At 42.6% G+C, this 20,227-nt stretch overlaps 3 protein-coding genes across 4 annotated transcripts; 1 reads left to right on the top strand and 2 right to left on the bottom strand.

Annotated features, from left to right (window-relative positions):
* Positions 1-2,059: 2,059 nt before the first annotated feature.
* tmem44 (transmembrane protein 44) lies at positions 2,060-8,184 on the bottom strand. Of its 2 annotated transcripts, none has more exons than XM_018672986.2 (10): positions 7,833-8,184; positions 7,626-7,752; positions 7,452-7,542; positions 7,053-7,210; positions 6,890-6,979; positions 6,604-6,774; positions 6,122-6,283; positions 5,758-5,826; positions 5,525-5,665; positions 2,060-2,433 (listed from the first exon to the last, which is right to left on the bottom strand). In XM_018672986.2, exons 1-10 carry the CDS (start codon positions 8,015-8,017, stop codon positions 2,227-2,229), a joined length of 1,401 nt encoding a protein of 466 aa, XP_018528502.1. In that variant the 5' UTR covers positions 8,018-8,184; the 3' UTR covers positions 2,060-2,226. The 2 variants fall into 2 exon arrangements, with proteins under 2 accessions (XP_018528502.1, XP_018528503.1); XM_018672987.2 differs by having other exon boundaries at positions 6,890-6,976; positions 7,833-8,181.
* A 659-nt stretch (positions 8,185-8,843) lies between these two features.
* On the bottom strand, positions 8,844-13,768 carry lsg1 (large 60S subunit nuclear export GTPase 1). Its single transcript, XM_018673123.2, has 14 exons — positions 13,411-13,768; positions 12,894-13,020; positions 12,535-12,655; positions 12,360-12,446; positions 12,148-12,234; positions 11,979-12,039; positions 11,559-11,735; positions 11,102-11,467; positions 10,897-10,998; positions 10,651-10,794; positions 10,243-10,366; positions 10,020-10,099; positions 9,589-9,762; positions 8,844-9,460 (listed from the first exon to the last, which is right to left on the bottom strand). The coding sequence occupies exons 1-14, from the start codon at positions 13,507-13,509 to the stop codon at positions 9,281-9,283; spliced, it is 1,929 nt and encodes a 642-aa protein (XP_018528639.1). The 5' UTR covers positions 13,510-13,768; the 3' UTR covers positions 8,844-9,280.
* Positions 13,769-14,868: 1,100 nt separating this feature from the next.
* fam43a (family with sequence similarity 43 member A) lies at positions 14,869-16,966 on the top strand. The gene is made up of 2 exons (XM_018673124.2): positions 14,869-14,976; positions 15,090-16,966. Coding segments are annotated over exons 1-2 (1,071 nt in total). The 5' UTR covers positions 14,869-14,975; the 3' UTR covers positions 16,160-16,966.
* Positions 16,967-20,227: the final 3,261 nt, after the last annotated feature.

Below are 20,227 nucleotides of genomic sequence, written 5' to 3'. Positions count from 1 at the left end.
TGAATACCGCCCATTACCATAAAGTGAGTACGTTACAGCTATAAAAGGGAGCTGGTTCAGCCTCACGTGTCACAGATTTCAGACTGCAGAAATGGCACAGGATGGTGAGGTAATAGTCATGATGCTCTCTTACTAACAGCTCACCAATGGTGGAAATTACCCATATTTACTCCATTACTTTGAGGCACCTAACTTGAGTATTTCTATTTTATGCTACTTTATGCTATACATTCCACATAAACACCTCATCTGCACACCTTCAATATAAAAGCAAGACACCCAGACTGAAAAGGACACACACATCTTTTTTTGTTGTTTTGTGTTTCTGTGGTTGTTTTGCATCTGTGTGCAGACACTTTGCATAGTTTTGTGGACATTTTGCATTTCTTTTTCTTCTTTTTTCTTTTCTTTTCTTTTCTTTGCACCAGTAAACTTCTTGCGTCAGCTTTGAGCCAAATCATTATTCTTAAGAAACTCACTATTATCTCTTATGTAATCCTTTATTCAGTAACTACAAGATATTCATTAATCATTCAGTTTCTGATTTATTCCTCACCAATTCAGGATTTTGTGTTTCTCCTGAACAACCTCCCCTCTCCACTTCTGGCCAACTTGCAAGGTGAACAAACTGTCCCACAGGCTCAAATCATCCACCGTCTTCCATGTCCAGTGCAGTGGAGTGATCACTGACGTACGGGCCAAGAAAAACAAAAAGGCTCGTTCCCCACTGCTGCTTCAGATGTGCTAATCCTTGCTCGTGATCGGTTCTGCAAACAGAATTCCACCTTTTTATGTGGGACGCGCAGTTTGTTTTCCTTTCGCCCAGTCTCAGAAAGGGACCGGGATGAGGCCCAGAGATGGACCAACGCCAGCTCAGCATTTATCATAACTTCAGATGGCATTAATGGAGTACAAACAGAACATTTGTCTTTAGTTTATTGGATCTATTAGGAAATGCAGATGGAGATATGAGTTGGTTCTTGGGTTTTATTTTCAGGTGAACAACAACCAAACATAAATCTGTTACAAAATAATGCACAAGGTGAGTTTAAACTGGCGGTGTGTGTGTGTAACAACTGACCTTGTTCAGATCTCTCAGATTTCAGGGCTCCTCTCCAAGCTACAAACATAGGATAAATACCAATCCATTAGCAACAGTAGATTGGCTTATAAGCAGCAGCTGTATGAGTCCTTTCACTGTGGCCTCATTTATCACATCCCAAAGGCAGTAAAAATGGTATAGAAGTATATATATATATATATATATATATATATATATATATATATATATATATATATATATGAAGCACTGTTTGAATAAAAGATGACTAAGATGAATAGATATCAACAGGGCTGAATGATATGGTTTACAGTTTATTGAATTATGTCCTAACCCGACCTACTGAGTCATGTTAAACAACAAACAAGGTGTTGAGTAATGTTAATTGCTACTGCTGGTATCAGCAATCGCTTTGTTACACTTCATAAGTTGTTTCCCAGTCATTTGTCTCAGACAGACATGTCACTTGAGGAAATGTAACAGGGAGGAGCAGAATGTGCTTCATAACTTTGCCCTAATCTGTGTATTGTTCAGTTATCAGGCCTTAGGAAGTCCCCTTGGTTAAAAATGCCCCAGTTAGTTGCTCAAGCATCATCCTTTAAAGCCCTGGAGCAGGCAGATGGACAGAGGTCTGAGGGATGATGGAGAGGACGGACAAAGTTCTGGCCGTCTAGTCTGGTGCTTATCTGCTCTGTCGGCCCCTTTTCCCAGTCCAGCCCTGATAACCCAGGTCGACAAAGCAAAATACAGGATATGACCCAATAACCTTGCAAGGCAGCAGGGGAGCAATATTGTTTTATTAGGGTAGGTCTTTCCTGTAAACCTCCAAACATATCTCAGCGTTCTCAGCGGGCTTGATGAACGCAGTCGGGACAGGAGTTGTGACAGTAAATGTATTTGCTGCTCTGTACTGACAAACTGCCGCAAGTTAGAGACAAAAATGCACAATGCACCTTTCGCTGTTACCACCCAAAACCCTGCAAATTTTACCAACACTGATCAGCTGATGTCACAGTTTATTACACACACACATTAGCCAAACTGTAAAGCAGTACACTACAACAAGACAGATAACAGGCTAGCGTTTGCAGATTTTATTGCCTCTCAAATGAAAGCACAAGATCAAGCGTGTATCTACCTCTACCTCTGAAAACGACAGTTGTTTGTCATTTTGCCAAGCTTACAGCAGAGACACTCTGACCCTCTTCTTTAACAGACAGACTCTTTTTCTGTGGGAGTCCAGACATGGCACAGGTGCAGATGTTAAAGGGTCTGGCGTTTGCTGGGATCCAGTCTTGGAGGGGGAACTCATCCCCCTGCTGTTGTTTTGCTGTTGGTTCTCTCCAGTGGCCATTTGCCTCTTCAAAATCCCACTGGAAAATACCGACAGGTCAAAATAAATATAATGGGAAAGGATTGAGAGTCATATTTATGTGTCATCATACTTATGAAGTTTTTGAAACAAAGGAATATTTGTCATCTCTTTTTCTGATACCCTGACCCTGATCCCTTTCCTTGCTGCCTGTTTTGTTACAGATACTGGGAGCTTATATTCCTGTTACTAATGACTAACCTTGTATGAGCACATCAACTAAACCTACAATATGAAGGGTTTAGCAGTGTTCACACACAGTCAAATTCCAGGCCAGGAGCCATCACACAAGAGACCATAAACATTTCCCAAAATAGCGTAGGGGTAGCACCGGCCCCCTATAGACAAGGCAACCATTTTTGTACTACTTCCTAGGCAGACAGGCCCAACCCCGGTTTTTGGTCTTTAATCAAAAGATCCTTTACAGCAGAACAATTGGGCCACAAGGCAAATCTCAAACAATTCCAGCCCTCGCTGTACCCCTTCAGTCCCCCCTCCCCTCTCCCTCTTCCTCACCTCCACCTCAGCCTCACCCTGGTGCATAACCGGCACTCAGCAGAAACGTGCAGGGAACACAGAGCACAATAGACAATTCAGGCTGTGGTTAAGCTCGGCGAGCTCCGACTGCTCAGTTTAGACAGGCAGCATACTCCAAAATTATTGTGTGGTTTTATCGTGATCAGCGATTATGGAGTTATTATGAAAAGCTGGGGGGAAAAAAGAAATTTTAATTAATGTTCTGTGTAAATACTGCTAAAAATTGTTCACCAGCACGGTAATCTCTTCCTTTCTGTCCCCTCCTTGTTTCGAGGCATTTTACAGTTGGGGGAACCTCGGGGGTTTAATGTGGAGGAAAAGTGTTGCAATCAAATAAAAAGTGACAGTTTTAAGGATTAAACATTAGACACAGAGCCAGCCTGTAAGGAAAGAATCTTTCTGTTAAATCACTAAATAAACAGCTTCTGTTAATTCTAACCACCAAGAGTGCCCACCAGGGAAAGACTAATCTGTAACTTTAACTGCTGTTGTCTTTGTTCAGAGAGACTACAGATTAGAGATCTGTTCAGTACTGATCAACCAAGATGACCCATCGTAAGGAGTGTGCAGATTCAGTCTTATGAGTGTTGCACACTGAACTGAGCCATCCCAATACTGAATATTTGGAAGCTCCTGTTGTTATCGAGGGGATAACGGGCATCCCCCAACTAATGAGAGCTGAGATTAGATTAAGATAAAGAGGAGTTTTCACACAGCAGCACAGTAACTGCGCTATGGGCATTCACGTCATTTGCTTTTTCCTGTTGGGTGCACGGTATCAAGTTGCAATTGTTTGCGCTCGCACCATTTGCCTTTGTTTCTGGTTAAATGACATCCTACCATAGAGCTTGGCTTTCTACAGCAGCACAGCGAGGGAGTTTCTCTTTGTGGCCGTGAGCTTCAGGGCCCGAGGAGGAAAAAGCTTGTAATTTCACTCCCCTCGCAAACTCAAACTATGCCTTTCAGGGGAGTGGAAATTATATAAATGTGAATAGTCAACGCCAGCTTCGCTATGAAAGCCGATATTTAATTCTGGGGAGCAATTGTACACTGCGGAACAAAGTTAAAGTACAAACCCTGCTTCTCATGCTTCTCACAAATGACCTCTCCATACACTTCGAAGCAAAAAACCCTCACACACACACTCATCCCTCTACAGAGTTTGACTCATCAATCTTATAAAAACATGCTGACTGTCTTCTTCTTACAAGAACCTCTGACTGCTGTCTGACTTACTTCCCTGAGAATCACATGTGAAAAGAACAGAGCCTGGTTTGCAGTAACACACACGCTGTCCTCACTATCACTTCTTCTTCTGTAGTGGGTTTTGGCTTAAACATGGACAGAACAAGCAGTGAATCAGATAAGAAATTGCAGTGGCACTGAAACAAGAGTCTGGAGGCACAGTTTTTGTCGGCACCGTCCCCGACTACTCTTTCAACTGGCTGACCTCAGATGTGTGTTCTCATCATGAAGGGACAGAGCCAAATCTAGCTATGCGACACTGCCCAGCCTCTGAGTTTATTAGAGTTTATTACACTCAGGGGAAACCCAGTCATATAGTAAAAACAGCAAGTGTCCTCAGTTTGTCAAACATTCATCAGACAGTATATCTGTGTATCTCACCATTCACCTCTTTCAGTGCTGCGTTGTGCATAGTACACATAAAACAACAACACACCGAACAGCCTCGCATCACCACAGCAGTTCACACAAGGTGATGTGACACAAGTTAACAACAGTCAAACACCTCTCACATCAGTGGAGCATGAACGATCATGTCAACACGCTGTCACCACCTAGTGGTACTTTTTGAAAAGTACATGTCATAGCTTAATAAACACACCTCGAGTACTGCATCTGAGATCACTGTTCAAACACTTTCAGTTTCCTTTCAAAATCCACAAGTATGATTTTCCTAATTACATGGTTACTGACTGGAGACTAACCAGTGCAGACTACAGTGTGTATTATTATTATTTTACAATTTGAAGGCACTAAAGAAACAGAGGTGAATACTTGAGGTCTGTGATCAGTACTGCTGATTTAAATTACATAAAGGTAAAATATTACTTTCAGATTTGACAAGTTCATAGCACAGAATAAACATTAAATCTGGGGGCTTTAAAGGGTTGTTAATGGCCCTTTTTCACAGCAGCCATTTTGAGTTGTCATTGTAGGAAAAGCAGAGGTGTTACTAATAACATTAATGATGGATCTTTTTCGTTCAAGTGTCCCAGGAAGTCATGACAGTGCAACAGTCAGCCAGCATGAGCAATACAAGTACCCTGAAACTGAAGCAGCTGAATAGAATTCATCCATCATTAACTGGATTGTTAGCAGTGAGCTTTTCCTACTGTGACTCAGTTAAAAAGGCCTATATATGCTAATATAACACAGTTTGTTATTACTGTATGAAACCTGAAACATTTGCCTGTGACTGGTAAGCTAAATCATCACTGCTTTGTAAGAATATGTCACACTGCTCCTACACGTCACCAACAAGGTTAAGTACTGCGTACTGTAAGCTCTGATACTTAATTCGTTCTACCCACCTCCAGATCAGAGCTGACTGGTGAAGAGTCACAGGATGTATCTGAAAAGCAAAAACTGTCGACTCTGACCACTCGCACTGTCTTGTTGGGAGAACGGTCCTCCGCCGCCTCCTTGGACAGAGTCACCTCCTTCAGGCATATCTGCAGACAGAACACAGTGGTTTCCACCAGAAACAAATCGCACTCCAAGAACGACTTACTGTTGTGAAAAGTCTGCAACAACAGATTCTTACTTTTCTTGCAGGGTGTATATTGACATCCATGTAACGGCCCATTTCAGTCATCCTCTGGACATTTTTTGTCTTTGAAGAAACGATTGAATAATACCATGTTCAAACTCAACCCACGACATTAGACAGAGATAAACATGACTTGGCTAAACATATATATAATGAACGAAATAGCACAGTAAGCAAAATTCCTATATTGTCAGTGTTAAATAAAATGCAGTTTGTTAGTATTTCATTTATTCAGGAAATCTCATGGAGCATCAAGATCTCTGAGAAATGCAAGCAGTAATCTTGTCTATGCAGTCGGTGTAACAAAATATTCCTGCGTCATTCCTAAGAGCCAACATTAAGCACAAGGACATCTTACTTTTGTTTCTGCTGATGAGTCAACTTTGTGTTTTCTATGTTTCTTCATAACATCTTTCTCTTCAGTGGGGATGCCTGAGCTTCCTAAAAGGCTCTCTGTGTCTGGAGAAAACTTCATAGCGCGCTGCCCGGTCCCTCTCTTGCACCAGTGGAGGACTAGAATCTGATGAGGTTGGGTAAAAGGTCAACAGATCAAACCTGGGATCATTTAAGTCCAGTGGTACTGCCCACTAGCCCAGATTTTAATGGGAATCTATGATGCTGTGTTTGTTTCTGTGTTGCATTTTATGTGTCGGTGATAATTTTATTACGGTCACAGCATCGATGATCGCTGCTGCTCCAGAGAGGGTTACGAACACGTCAAATCTTTCATAAGATGAATCAGTATTGTCTTATAAATGCTACCAAGAACAATCTCCAGTTATGTTGACAATGCCTTAGTTTAGAGGACTTTAAAAGTCACACTGGGCTATAAAAGGATACGAGAAGATCCAGAGTGACACAGCAGATCGCTGAGAGTAGCCACGGCATGACTTTCAGAAGAAACCTAAACCGAGTGTCGTAGAGGAGTATGGCAGCAGCGTAGAGGGCACCAGACAGTGAGCACAGCAGTCCTGAGAACATGTAGGCCCAGGTCAACATCTGTCCTCTGTACTAAGGACAGAAAAAAAGTAAATGTCATCCCCTTAAAAGAGATGTATCTCTGGGAACACTTTTGGGAAAGCAGTAAGAACATGAACATGAAGTTGAGTGGCTCTTTGTCACTTACGGCTCTGCAGACTGCAGGGAACCTGGAGGTACAGGCAATGACAAAAGAGATCAAGCCGAGGATGTAGCCCAGGATTTCAGTGTTGTCCTGCTAGAATAACAGAAGGAATATTGACTCTGAATCGACTATAAAAATGCAAATCTTTGAGTCGGTCTGTGCTTACTTGGAGGGTGACATGCAGCAGTCCCCTCCCACTGAGATGCCTCTCTGCTGGGTGGTGGGTGACCGTGGACTTCAGAAAACCTCCCGCAACCACCATCAGTACGCACACTGCGAGGAGGTGCTGCCTCCTGCGCCTCCTCATTGTCCTCAGCCTCCTTTCTGAGAGAGAACACTGCACATGAGAACGGGATGGTTGCAGGTGGAAACAGTTAACAGTTGTCTTGTTTGGTTATCTGCGGAGCTCGGCTGATAAGTCTCCTCACTGTTTTGCCTAAAGGGTTTGGCCGGCTGTATGCTACGACTAAAAACACCTGTGCTGCCTTTTTTGTACTTTGTCTGAACAATGACAGAAGGTATGGGAGTGAGAAGGTTTACTAAGCATCATTATGATATGGCTTACCCCTCTGTGAGTTCCAGCACAGGAACGCTGGGAAGCAGCAGGACACAAAACTGACAGCATCCATAGCAGCAGCAGAAGCACCCATTAAAATCTACAGAGAACACAGCAGAAATAAGTTGTTTGTGCCTGCAAATAAAAGAAGAGTACCATGATTAAATCTTCATGTTATGTTACCTGAATGTACAGCTGTCTGGACAGAGTGGCTCCAACAGTACTGCACAGGTTGCCGAAGAAGCAGTAGAAGAAAATGATGGTTTGTCCCGGGTTTTCTCCACGAAATTTGCACCTCTGATACATCAACCTTAAACAATGTAACACAGGTTTAAAGCTACAGCTGTTAAATAAATCACCGGAGCAAAATCTGCAAGGAAAACTACTCACACGAGGCACGACAGGAGTAAAAACAGCGCAGACAGAGAGCAGAGACCGATGGGGACGCAAAGTTTGTCTGCGTCACGGGAGAAACAGGTGGCGGCTAAATCCACGCAAAAAGCGAGCAGATTAGAGAAGAAAGTGTTGAAGCCTCGTCCGGTTTGATCATCCGCGGTCAGCAAGCGTCCACCCATATTTATTTACCAATGCTGTCTACATTCCGCGTTACTGAGGGGGGAAAAGAAACGTATCCGTGCACCTGTTCAGCCATGCAACCGCCGTGCAAACTTGCGCGTCAAACGCACGACGCTCAAGAGCTTGCGAATATTAGGGAGGGGCTCAACTGGGATGCACCTTGTAGTACGGAATGACAGAGTCGCACAGCACTCACAGAAGCAAAACAAACGGAGGCTTTATCTCATAATAATGACTTACTATACCACTAAGTACCACAGGTTGCAGTTGGTTCTACACAGCCTTGATGAGGCACTAATCCAGTTCATTCTGAGTGGGCTGGGCTCCATACATTCCCCCTATTAAATGCTTCACTTTATTTTTGCCTTGGGATATTGTAGGAGTCTTTCCTCCCCTCAGGAGCAGACCTATCTTGTTGGCTGGGCTGTGATCACTGGGCTTATATTTCTGATGATAAATCACCTCTCTCACTTTCAATATGCTTATTTGTGTGCTCCCCACAAACATAAAGAGCTGAATGAAATTCAACAGCAGACAGATGAAACCAGTTAGATGTTTTAGGGCTATCACACCTCTTATTTTTTTAACATCTAGGGAATCTATATAAAGCTGGTTTATATACTCCTAAACTGCAGCAAATTCAGCTTTTTAAAGAAACAAGCCCTCATGTGAATGAATGTGCCCTTGTAAATGAATCATTATTTGATGTGATTTGACTTTAAGAATTTTGTATTTGCAAATATAGATTGCTTTTCTTTCCATGATTGCACAGTGAAGCATTAATCAATGATAACCTGATTGAAATGGGATAAAGAGGCAACAAACTAATGTGAAAACATTAATTTTATTCTCAAATCCAGCCTCATTACATTAGTCATAATTGTAGGTGGTTAAAATCTGTATCCAACATACAGTAAATCATTTGGTTGATGAAGTCATTGTGATGTGAAAACAGCCTCAGGAGAAAATCTGAAAATGTGTTTTGCAATTTCCGAATGGTGAGCCCATCTTCTCCAAACACTGTGGTGACATCTGCTGTACAACTGGTGATCCAAACAGTGGAATGCATTGCACCAATACGATTCAAACCAGAGCAGAACAACCCAACCTTTCCATACCCACAGGATTCAGGGGCCATAATCTCTACCTACAGATTCTGCTCAGCATCAATTCCCTTGGAATCACGTGAACTGTTCATTAGGATTTTTTCCATTCCTTCTGAAGTGATCTGTGATCGAAAGTGCTCAGACTGTCAGTCACTGTCAGGCATCCAGGTGTCTGTTAAGTCGGCGTACTTTCTCCTTCTTGTTCCTGTTCCCGTGTTTTTTCCAGGGTTTGCCTGCCACCATCTCTGACTCAGCTTTACCCGGGCCAACAGGTCCACTGCCTGGTTTGTAGCCCATGACAGACTGAACCCCCTTGGAGAGCGCCCGCACATTCTCCTAAAGACAGAGAGATCCCATCAATGCTCAAACAACACTTTCACAGTGAATGCGTATACATAAGTTCAACTTTACAACAGTGAATAATTGCTTTTAATGAACTTTCCCTACTCGTAAGAGGACTGTACCTGATGGAAGAAGTTCTTGTCAACCACATTTTCAATTCTCTTGACTTTCTGTTGATTGTTTCTTGCTGTGGAGAGGTCACAGTTGTCTGGGTCTTTTCTCTGGAACTTGTTGTGCTGTGGCTGGAAGTCTTCAGCATTAATATGTGGAGGAGGATGGCAGTACAGAAGCTTGCCCTGTAAGGAGTCCACATTGTCAGGCAAGATGTGTTCGAGAGGCACTGTTCTACTCAGGATGCACATATTTTAATATATGGATGGTATAGCCATAATATTCTCAGTCGGCAATTATCTGAAACAAAAAATATTTCTTACAACAGCTACTCTAACATGCAGCTGTGTGGACAAAGGTCCCCACTGTCCACCAGCTTCAACAACAATAAAATCTATTTGCAACTGAAACTTTTTGAACCAGATCCTGGTCTGGAACTTACGTTGACATAATCCTTCAGGATGTACCGGGCTGACCTGGGCTGATCAGGCTGGCCGTGTGACGTCATAAAACCTCTCATGTCTGGAAAAGAGACGAACACAGGATAAGGAACTTCATAGAACCATTATCTAAGCACACAATGCTTTACACAGATGGATCTCTGTTATATGTATATGAGCAGATTTTTTTGGTTTATTGTTAATTAATCTGTCTGGTAGTCTCACATCCATAAGCCATTAGCAGCTCCTCAGAGGTGGGGGGCCTGTCAGGGTCTTCATCTTCTCGTGGTCGGATGATGTTGATGCCATAGGTGCCTTCTAACACATGCCGAGGGATTGTCTGACATACGTGGCAAATCTGTTAAAGACTTAACCACGACCAGCATCCAAGGAATTCATGCCACTGTAAAATGAATTTTGGTAATCTGAATTCATTACTCTGAACTACTCTGAATTACTCTGCATTCACTCAAACAGTTTGACAGTGAGTTGGCTGTGATTAGCGTTAGTTTAAGATTGCTGTCACTACCTACTATACAAGACAACAATCTACATGTTGTTTAAGGACCACATTCCCCATAAACCATCTGGTTGGATTCTGCAGGTGCTGTGCCAAAAGCAGATAAAGGATATAAAAGAGACTGCAGGTACGTGGTCTCTCATCTGATCGATGGGCAGGATCCCAGAGCAGATCATCTCAGCTTTAGTGGAGACAAAAGAGGGCATGACCAGACCTGGGCAGTCACAGAGGCACAGGCCTGGCTCCACATACAGGGTCTGCAATACATGTTTAAAAAAAACAGTTACACCTTAGGCTTTCTGTTGGATGTTACGCAAGATATGAATTCATATAGAAAGGATTTAAGAGTAGTCCTGTACCTGAAAGTGCTTAGTGTGTCCAGGAGTGGCAGAAACAGACACCTTCTTGTTCCTTAGAATAGTGTTGATGGTGGAACTCTTCCCCACGTTAGGATACCCGACCTGTTTGATTCATACATGATGAAAAAGGACCAGTTATAGAATTTTTGGTAAACATGGTTATTTGAGAGTTTTTTCTCCATTTGGAGTAAGAACTTTTACCCACCAGTCCCACGGTCAGTTGTCCTTCTTTACACGTGGGCCCATTGTGAACAGCCCTAAACATGTCCAGCAGCTCGTCTTTATGCAGCAGACGGCTGGAGTTGTGGAGGGAGGATTCACGGGATGAACCTGCAGTCCTCTCCTCTTCTACATCCTCATCTTCTGAGCAGGTGTGCCACTCTTCCTCATCTACAGTTATCTCTTCCTGTTGCTCGTCCTCTGTACCACTCTCCTCTCCCTCTTCGTCCTCCTCCCTTGCCTCCACCTCCACCTCTCCATCTGCCCCTTTTTGGCTCAAGTCTTCATTTTCTGGCTTTCCATCCTCTTCTGGGTCACTCTCTCCACACTCTGGATCCTCCACTTCCATGCCCTGTGGTAAGAGAGGAGATGTTTGAGTCATTATCTGCTCTCAACAAAGTGCAGTGTAAATATATTACACGTTCAACAGCTCATCCCCTCACCTTTTCCTCTGCATCTAGCCTGTTGCTCTCAGCCAGGGCAGACCAGAAAACTGCCCTCAGCCCCTCTTTCTCAAAATGTCTGGCCCAGAGTCGCCTCTGCTCCCTGGTTAGCAGGTCTGCCTTGTTCACTAACAGCATGTTGACCTTATTTTCCGACACCTCCTTTACGTATACCTCCTGCAAACACAACAAGAAACAAGTTATACAACCAAATGGAAAGTGAAATTGCCCAGATACAGTATTTCTGCTGGTTATAGGCAGGAGTTTAGGGATTATATTGACATGTACATTTAATTATGGCAACTAACAAAAAATAACACCATCTTTTATGAAAAATTAACGGCATAAAAGAAATGAGAATTCATCAAAAGGACTGAGAGTAAAATTAGCTCAGACACTGTTAAAATTAAATGTTCTCACCAGGTCGGGACATCTGAACAACAAAGGATTTCTGGCATCAACAATTTGAACGACCACATCACTGAAAGAAAACATGACAGCAGTTTTGCCATGAGCATCACATAAAGAGAACATATTCCTCATTAAGAACAGGGTTAAACCAGCAGCTGTACAGTGCTTTTGTCTCTACCTCCTCTCAATCACTCTCCACAGCTGTCTCCAGAACTCAAGATTCCTCTCAAATGGGGTGAGAATGAGCTTCTGTTCTTCTTCCAGCCTTTGGAAACGACATACAACATACATCAGATATCTGAAAATGTTCTGTGTGAAAACTTTCTATTCCATGAACACGTAACAGCAACTGCTGGATAACAATTTTAAGAATATAAGAATTATACCCACTGTGCAAGCTCTCGTCTCCACTCCAAGAAGCTGTCTTTCTCTGCCTGCTGAAGTGCATCTGGACTGGTGCTTTCATCCCAGTGGGGGCTTAAAACAGTGAGAGATGTCACAACATTTATGAAGACAAAATGTACTTCAGTTTTGAAGTTAAATTACCTAGATCTCTTGGGCTTACCGTCGAGGAATTCTGAGGAAATGCTTGTTATCTTCATGCAGCTTCTTCAGCCTGGTCTTCTCCTCAGCGGTTAACAGGCCTGCTCTGGCTTCCGCTGGCACAAACTTTATGTTGAGTTTCTCTAAGAAAACAAACCAAGGAAGTAGTAGAATCAAAGGGTAAAGGTGCAGTAGAAAACACTGTGTGAATGCAGCAGCCAGTGTAAATTTGACAGACATTTATGATGAGGTCTGCACCTAGTTTGACATGTTTACATTCAGCTGTGTCACAGAGCACCACGTACTGGGCGGATGCGTACACCTTGCAATGCTTGTAAAGTGAAAATTTTTTACAGTCTTTGGGCACAACTTAAGACTTACCCGCAACAAACTCTGTTCCTGCCAATTCAGCAGTGGCCAAAAAGTCATCCATGGAACTCTGTTCTGTCACTGACTGCAGGTTCAGCCTTCCCCAGTCATAGCCATCATTCAGTTCACTAGTGTGGAGCTGCAAATGTGACAAATAAGGAGTTACCGTGCAGAAAAGTCACATACAATAGACACATTAACTGTCATTAGGACTTGCTACAACCATGGGATCCAACCAGATAACTGCCGAATTTACCCTAGGAACCTGTTTATTAAGAGCAGGTACTCACTTATTAGCTTCACTTTTCATATTTACAAAGCAGCTATAAAATGACATTTCCTTAAGGGAGTTTGGTGCAAGCAGCGAACCATACTTATTGACAGCTCTGCCGACGACAAAGTGTAGTGAAGAAGTTCAAGCAGGTTCACAACTGTTTGGCACTTAATAATATATTACGAACAGCGAGATAACTAACATCTATTCCTTGATTCAAACGTGATTAATTAAAGTTAGGTGATGCAGTCATACCCAGGAGTCGCCCCTCTTGTTTCCTCGGCTTGCCTGGAGTCTCTCTTTTATCAGCGCTCTGCCCAGTCCGCCTCCGCCGCCTGTCTTCTTCTTTCCCATACTGACTCCTAAAATGTCAAATTCTCTCACAAAACAGCAGTTTATTAAATGTTAACGGGGGAAACGCGGGTATCAAACTCTAACTACTGCTCCCCATGTGCACTACGTTGTTGTCGTAAGAACCGGAAATGGGTCAAACCAATCGAGTGACGAATCTACTTCAACCTCTTGAAATATATTTCTTTCTTTCAAACAGTTACTATTTCACAAATCGTACCCGAGTGATTTCCGTAAGAAGCTCGTCATACAACTGCTTTGTGTAAGCGCCTATAGTAACGTAGCTATGGTACAGTCCACTTGTTTGTCCAGCTGTTAAATATGCCCTGAAGATAATGGGACATTGGCAATTATGGTTCCTAGTGCCTAACAGAAGTCACTTTTACTGACAAATAAATATAAAGACAACCCTAATTAATATGGTGCATCATTTTAAAGGCTTCGTGTTGTAAGTAAGTGGGTGAAGTAATAAGTAAAATCATCTCCCGTCACCACACAAACACGCACAAAATTGATGTACGCACTTCTAATGTAAACCAAAAGGTGGCAGCATAAAGCAGCAGAATTACTGTGACTCCCATTTACGTCTACACAAACCACTTTGAAGAAATAACACAGGCCTGGTATTAAAAAAAACCATCCTCTCTGTAATATACGTGTAGTGAATTCATAACACTTCATATCATACCATATTTTTCTTAGTTAGTTTTGCGTGTGTGATATGAGAGATGGTTGATTTCATACGAGGAGGAGAGCACTGATGCCCAGGTTCAAATTAAATATTTAGTAAATGTGTCAGAGGGAAAATGTGTTTCTCATATTCTACTTTGAAAAAGTGCGAAACCCTATGTCCACAAATTGAAAGCTGAAAAAACATCAGTGTATCACTTGTTCTAAAAATATATTCGAACTTTCTATGTGTTCAGTTAATATTTTATAATGACATTACAGACTTCATGTTTTATTTTATATAGCTAGTATTACTTTAATATCCCTGAATGAATTTTGGTTTTCGGTATTTTTAAAATTATTTTGCATTTTTTTTCTTTATAGCAACATGAAATGTAATAACATTACCAAAAGCCTCATGTGACTGATGTTATTAAGTGTAATTGTTGCATGTAACTACACCTAAACAGTCGCTCTTGGTGCTTGTGGTAGCTTTTTCAAAATCCTTATTCTCAACTATATTATAATATTATAGTATTTGGAAACAAAACAAACAAACAAACAAACAAAAAAAAAACAAAGTTGAGAGTTTTGTATCAATGAACGGAGTCGACATAAAACTATTTATCTATCTATTGCTATTTGGTTCAGTCCTCCCCCTACAGTCGAGCTGAAATGGTTTCTCCCTGTATATAAGCCGTGAGGCTCGACACAGAGTAGCAGACTGTACTCTGCTTTACAGTGACTTAAGACAGGAGACACCACCATGGACAAGAGCACTTTAGAGGATGGACAGATGAAGTATGGTGTCTTTGCGTTCAGTTCTCGTAGAGTAGCTCATAAATGACCTGACAGGTGTTAAACACTTGTAGGATTTAGAAGTAATACAAAGTTTTTTTTTCTTTCTCTCTCAGTGCTGCTGTTGACTGGAAACAGCAATAAAATGCTGCCTTGGAAGAAGAATAAGTTCGACCTGATTGAGGAAGACAAGCAGTCCAAGCAGAAGGGCTATGCGGTGAGTCTAAACTACTCTGCGCTCACCTCCTTCGCCAAGTCCTGCCCCGAGAGCGCGCTCAACAGGGTGGGCAGCATGTTCAAGTCAAAGAGGAAAAAGGTGAAGATCAGCAGCGAGGACCCCACGTACACGGTGCTCTACCTGGGGAACGCCACCACCATCCAGTCCAAAGGGGACGGCTGCACGGACGTGGCGGTGAGCAAGATCTGGGGCAAGAGCGAGATGGGCAAGAACGGCACCAAGATGAGGCTGACCATCAGCGCGCAGGGCATCCGGATGGTGCATGTGGACGACAAGGCCAGAAGGCCAGGACACTTGTATTTGCTGCACCGGATAACCTACTGCGTCGCGGACCCGAGGCTACCCAAGATTTTCGCTTGGATTTACAGGCACGAGATGAAGCACAAGGCCGTGATGCTGCGCTGCCACGCAGTGCTGGTGTCCAAGCCGGAGAAGGCAAAGGCCATGGCGCTGCTCCTGTACCAGACTTCGGCCACGGCCCTGGCAGAGTTCAAAAGACTAAAAAGGAGGGACGATGCCAGGCACCAGCAGCAGCAGCTCATAGGGGAACAGACGATCCCGCTGGTCCCCCTCAGGAAGCTGCTGAACGGACAGTGTTACTACAAACCCCCGGTGGAGCGCAGCCGGAGCGCGCCCAAGCTGGGCTCCATCACAGAGGACTCCGTCGGGGAGGAGGAGGAGGAAAAAGCGATGCACTTTGAGTGTGAGGACATTCTGGACACGGACGATGATTGCGTTGCCAACGGTAAACAGGAGTTGACTCAGATTATTAATGACTTGGGAGAGATGAGCATAGGGAACGATGTGCAGACACTGAAAGCTGACCTCAGAGTCACCAGACTCCTCTCTGGAGAGAGCACAGGGAGCGAGTCCTCCATAGAGAGCAACCAGGAGCCCCCTCCGCTCACTAATGGGTTTGAGGAGGTAAAGGTGCAGGAAATTGCCTGAATCGTTTTAGGCATTTTCTGTGCTCCTCTGACGCCTTGTTTTGTTGAGCCAAGATGTCTCCACAAAAAACATTTAATTTGTCGTCAACCTTGTGTTGGAGAGTGTTTGTCTTATCTGTGCCTCCACGACTAATTGAGAGGGACCTAGAGAAGATCCTCTGAGGATCTGGGACAATCACACACAATTAGGCTACTGAATGATATTTTAAGATTGTGCGAAGACAGAAAAATACATGGAAAAACAAGTGCATGCCTGTTTGAAAGATGACTGGTCGAAGCGACAAAATCCCAGTGAGTCTCAGGACGCACGGCACTAATTCCATCTCTTTTATTTAAGAGGATTTGTTGCAGCCTCAAGCTTGTTTGCCTAGCGTTTTTTTTCTCTCTCTCCCTTGTGAAAATGGCATTTTTCTGTTGAAAAATCAACATCATCATGATCCAAAAAGAAAACAAACAAAAAACCATTCCGTTTTTAAAGCACGTTTAAAAGTGGTTCAATGGGTCTAAACTTAATTTCCCTGTCAGGGCCGCTTTTTGTAACAGCCTGTTCATTTATTTTATTTTTGCACTGTTGTGGAATTCATTCAAGTATTATGTTGACTACATGTATATAATATGTCAGTTGGTATGTTGTCTGAAACATAAATGTCATATCTTTGCTGTGCAAAAGAAAAAAACACCTTTATGTATTATGATGTAAAGTAAGATGTTTTAAGTATAAATATGTTATTTTTTAAAGAATAAAAAATGTGGTTTGTTATGTGAACCTCATAGAATTATCAATAAAAATAAAAGAAAATGACACAAAGTGGTTGAAGTTTATGTGCAGATTTGTGTTGGGAAACAAGAAAGCCATGTTTTCCTTCAGTGCTCTTTAATATGAGCGGGGATTTACCTTGAAAGTCTCAAATCGAGGTCAGAGTTTCACCGCTGGCTAAAAGTCACATACAGGCTGAAAACACAAAGACACCACATTTCTCATCTGTGTAGATCTAACGGTATTGTCAGTGTTATCATCAGTGTATCTATGCTGTTGTTTGTGATATGCTTTTTATATAATAGTCTTGGCTGGATCTGTACTCTTGTATTTATTTCTGGCTAAATTGCTTTCAGGGAACAGGCTGTAAAAGTTATTCAGTTAAGGTACTGAAGGCTCATTCATTCTGACTGGCCTCAGGGAAGCCAGGCCACACAGAAAGACGTCACCACAAGTGCAAGCTGTTGGAACATTACATGGGTCCTTTAATGACAAGGCAGCAGACACACCAGAGCTCAACAACACTCTGTTTTTTATTTGCTATTACGTCCATCCTACTTTGGTTAGAAGCTTCAGGGAACACATTAAGAGTCAAGACATTTACTGTAAATCTGTATCCTGTGATGCTGTATGTATCCTATTACACACATAGAAGCATACATTTGATAGAGTAGGTAAATTCCATTCGCATTTGACCTACTTCCTGGTGACGTGTGTGTGTGTGTGTCTAGGTTCGCCAAAAAATCAACTACTAAATGGAAGTGCCACCAATAAAAGATTAGATTAGTTCCTCATATTAAATGTCACTACATCATGCTTAATATCTGACGCCAACAGCCACTGTGGGAAAGAGACGCATTCAGTTCTAATGCCGAGTCAGTACATGCGACCTGTGGTCAGCGAGGGATGTGACTTGTCAAAGCAGTGATACCACTCCCTCTGCTCATCTCAAACTGGAAGACCTGTCACTTCCTTTTCACACGCGGCAACATGCCTACGCACACACTGCACAGTTCTTGCAAGTCATTTGGCTGTAACAAATATAACAGCATCTACTCAAGCACATAGATATTGATGCACTGATGTGCGTAAGGCACAGGGAGGGCCAGGGTCCACGACACACAGCATCCAGAAGATTCTCAGTGACACCAGCAGCACTGATGCTGCACACTAACAGGACTGAATAAGGCATGAAGAGGGGGAGAAAACAGGCTCACTGCTGCCCAGAGGAGGTGGATGTGGGGATTGTTATGTGGACAGACTGTGTTTCACCAGCTGGCACAATCCCGCTGGCCATGCTGAGGTATTCACTAAAAACAAAACCACTCCTGCCGTGGATTTAGAATGAGATCCAGAGACAGAAGGTTAATATATTTCAGCCAGCGGTTGGCGAGACCTATGAAAAGCTTCACAGCGATTCATTATGATGCAATGTGCTTTCAGGAGACACACACGCACACACACACACTCCAAGTCAAGACTGTCTGTGGTTGTCATATGTTAATTGTGCATGTGAGCTGAAATAGCACCACACCACTCACTTAGATTTTCTTCCTCATGTGGTCTGATGCCCCAGTCTAAACCAGCCACAGCCTCACAGAAGTCATGCTTGTACCTCGAGGTCGGAATGACATCATCAGCGTGTGCCCAGCTTAATGTAATTAGCGGACAGCCCGTGGTCCAACCACATAAACATAAAGACAGATCAACAGGCCATTTATCTGCCGTTCCTGCTTCGTGCGGCTGCCTGCGCGTTTACAGTCGGAGGATATTTCTCCCTGACCTACATTACATTCTCATACAGGCTCTCTCATGTCCCACCTCTGCAAAAGCAATCCAGGTCTCTCAATCTCCCGGGGTTGCCTGGATATCAGCCATATGCACAGACAGCCCACTCACACAATTAAAGGTTTGAAAGTGTTTGCTGTCGACAAGCGGCTGTAGAACACGTTTCAAGCTGCCAAGGGAGAGAACAGAGTTCCTGACTGATAAGAAAAAATGAAAAAAAAGAGACTTTTCAATATTCACATGCCACATTCAGTTTTTCCCCTGAACAAATACTCAGATGTTTGCTTAACCTACTGTCAGGCATATGTCGGTCACAGGGAAACAGGAAGAAGAAAATTGCATGTCAGTCACAGAGGCCAAGTGTGCTGCTGTTGGACTTTTAAATATTTAAACTTAAAAACCAACTGGATTGATTTGTATAAAAGATACTAAAAACAACAAAGCCACTGTTTAAGGCGGCTGCAATAAACAAGAGTTTTCTTATTTAGTAATCTCCTGGTTATTCTCCTGATATAGGTCAATAAAGTACTGGGAGATAGTGAAAAATGCCCAACGCTGTTTCCTAGAACCCAAAGTGATGTCTTCACATTGCTTGTTCTTGTACAACCAACAGTGCAACTCCATCACAGATATTCAGTTAACTGTCACGTAAGACAAAGAAAAACAGAAAATCTTTAATACTGAGAAGCTGGAGCTCAGAAATGTTTGGTAGTTTTTGTTTTGAAATGGATCAAAAACGATTATTCGAAATGCGTCAAAATAGTTGTTAGCTGGTCTGTAACAGCAACAATGTGCTTTTATATGTATTTTATATGGTCGAAAATGTATTCAGATTCTTTCCTCAAGTGAGCGTAGCACCACCAGTATAAGACACTTGAAGTATCAGTAGTAAAAGTACCTTTTTTTATTTTAAGGAAACCTCTTATATCATTGTATCTACTATTATATTATTGGTTTATTAATGCTGATGTATCAACGTGGAGGCAATTTAAACCACTTTATATGCTGTACTTTTAGAAAGATTATAAAATATCTTTATCTGTTACATATAAACTAGTGACTATAGCTGTCAAATAAGTGCAGTTTCAGTAAAAAAAAAAGAAGTATATTTTCCTCTGAAATGTGGTGGAGTAGATTTAGAATGTAACATAGTATGTATATATGCAGTAAATACATGAAAGTATATCACAGGGTTTTCCCTGGTTACTTGCCACTCATTGCTCTCTGCAGTGACATCCTGTAAACACATAAAAACCCTTCACCAAATTGCTCTGATTGAAGTAGACTTAAAAATGCTCAAATAAACAACAATTGAACCCGGTGGTCACGGCCAGACCGGCCTGACACAGAAGCAGAAGAGCAGAGTTTCCTAATTATCCACTAGTGGAACGGCGCCGCGGGCAGTCGCTGTACCAGATCGTCGCCAGTGCCAGGCAGCTGCACAGCTTCATCCTGAGCTACAAAATCTGTTTGTGTATAATGCATGAGGAGAGCAGGGAAAGCACCAGAACCGTTTGCTAGTGC

Source organism: Lates calcarifer, linkage group LG17, assembly GCF_001640805.2.
Source record: "Lates calcarifer isolate ASB-BC8 linkage group LG17, TLL_Latcal_v3, whole genome shotgun sequence".
NCBI lineage: Eukaryota > Metazoa > Chordata > Actinopteri > Centropomidae > Lates > Lates calcarifer.
Note: the sequence above shows the minus strand (reverse complement) of the source record. Positions and strands in the feature narration are given on the sequence as shown.

Coding starts and splice junctions, on each gene's coding strand:
- lsg1 (XM_018673123.2), bottom strand. CDS start 13,509: ATGGGAAAGAAGAAGACAGGCGGCGGAGGCGGACTGGGCAGAGCGCTG. Junction 12,656..12,893: donor AGGAACAGAGTTTGTTGCGG/GTAAGTCTTAAG, acceptor TTGTTTTCTTAG/AGAAACTCAACATAAAGTTT. Junction 11,736..11,978: donor TGTTCAGATGTCCCGACCTG/GTGAGAACATTT, acceptor TTGTGTTTGCAG/GAGGTATACGTAAAGGAGGT.
- tmem44 (XM_018672986.2), bottom strand. CDS start 8,017: ATGGGTGGACGCTTGCTGACCGCGGATGATCAAACCGGACGAGGCTTC. Junction 6,775..6,889: donor TCCCTGCAGTCTGCAGAGCC/GTAAGTGACAAA, acceptor TTCTGTCCTTAG/TACAGAGGACAGATGTTGAC. Junction 6,284..6,603: donor GTGTCACTCTGGATCTTCTC/GTATCCTTTTAT, acceptor CAACCTCATCAG/ATTCTAGTCCTCCACTGGTG.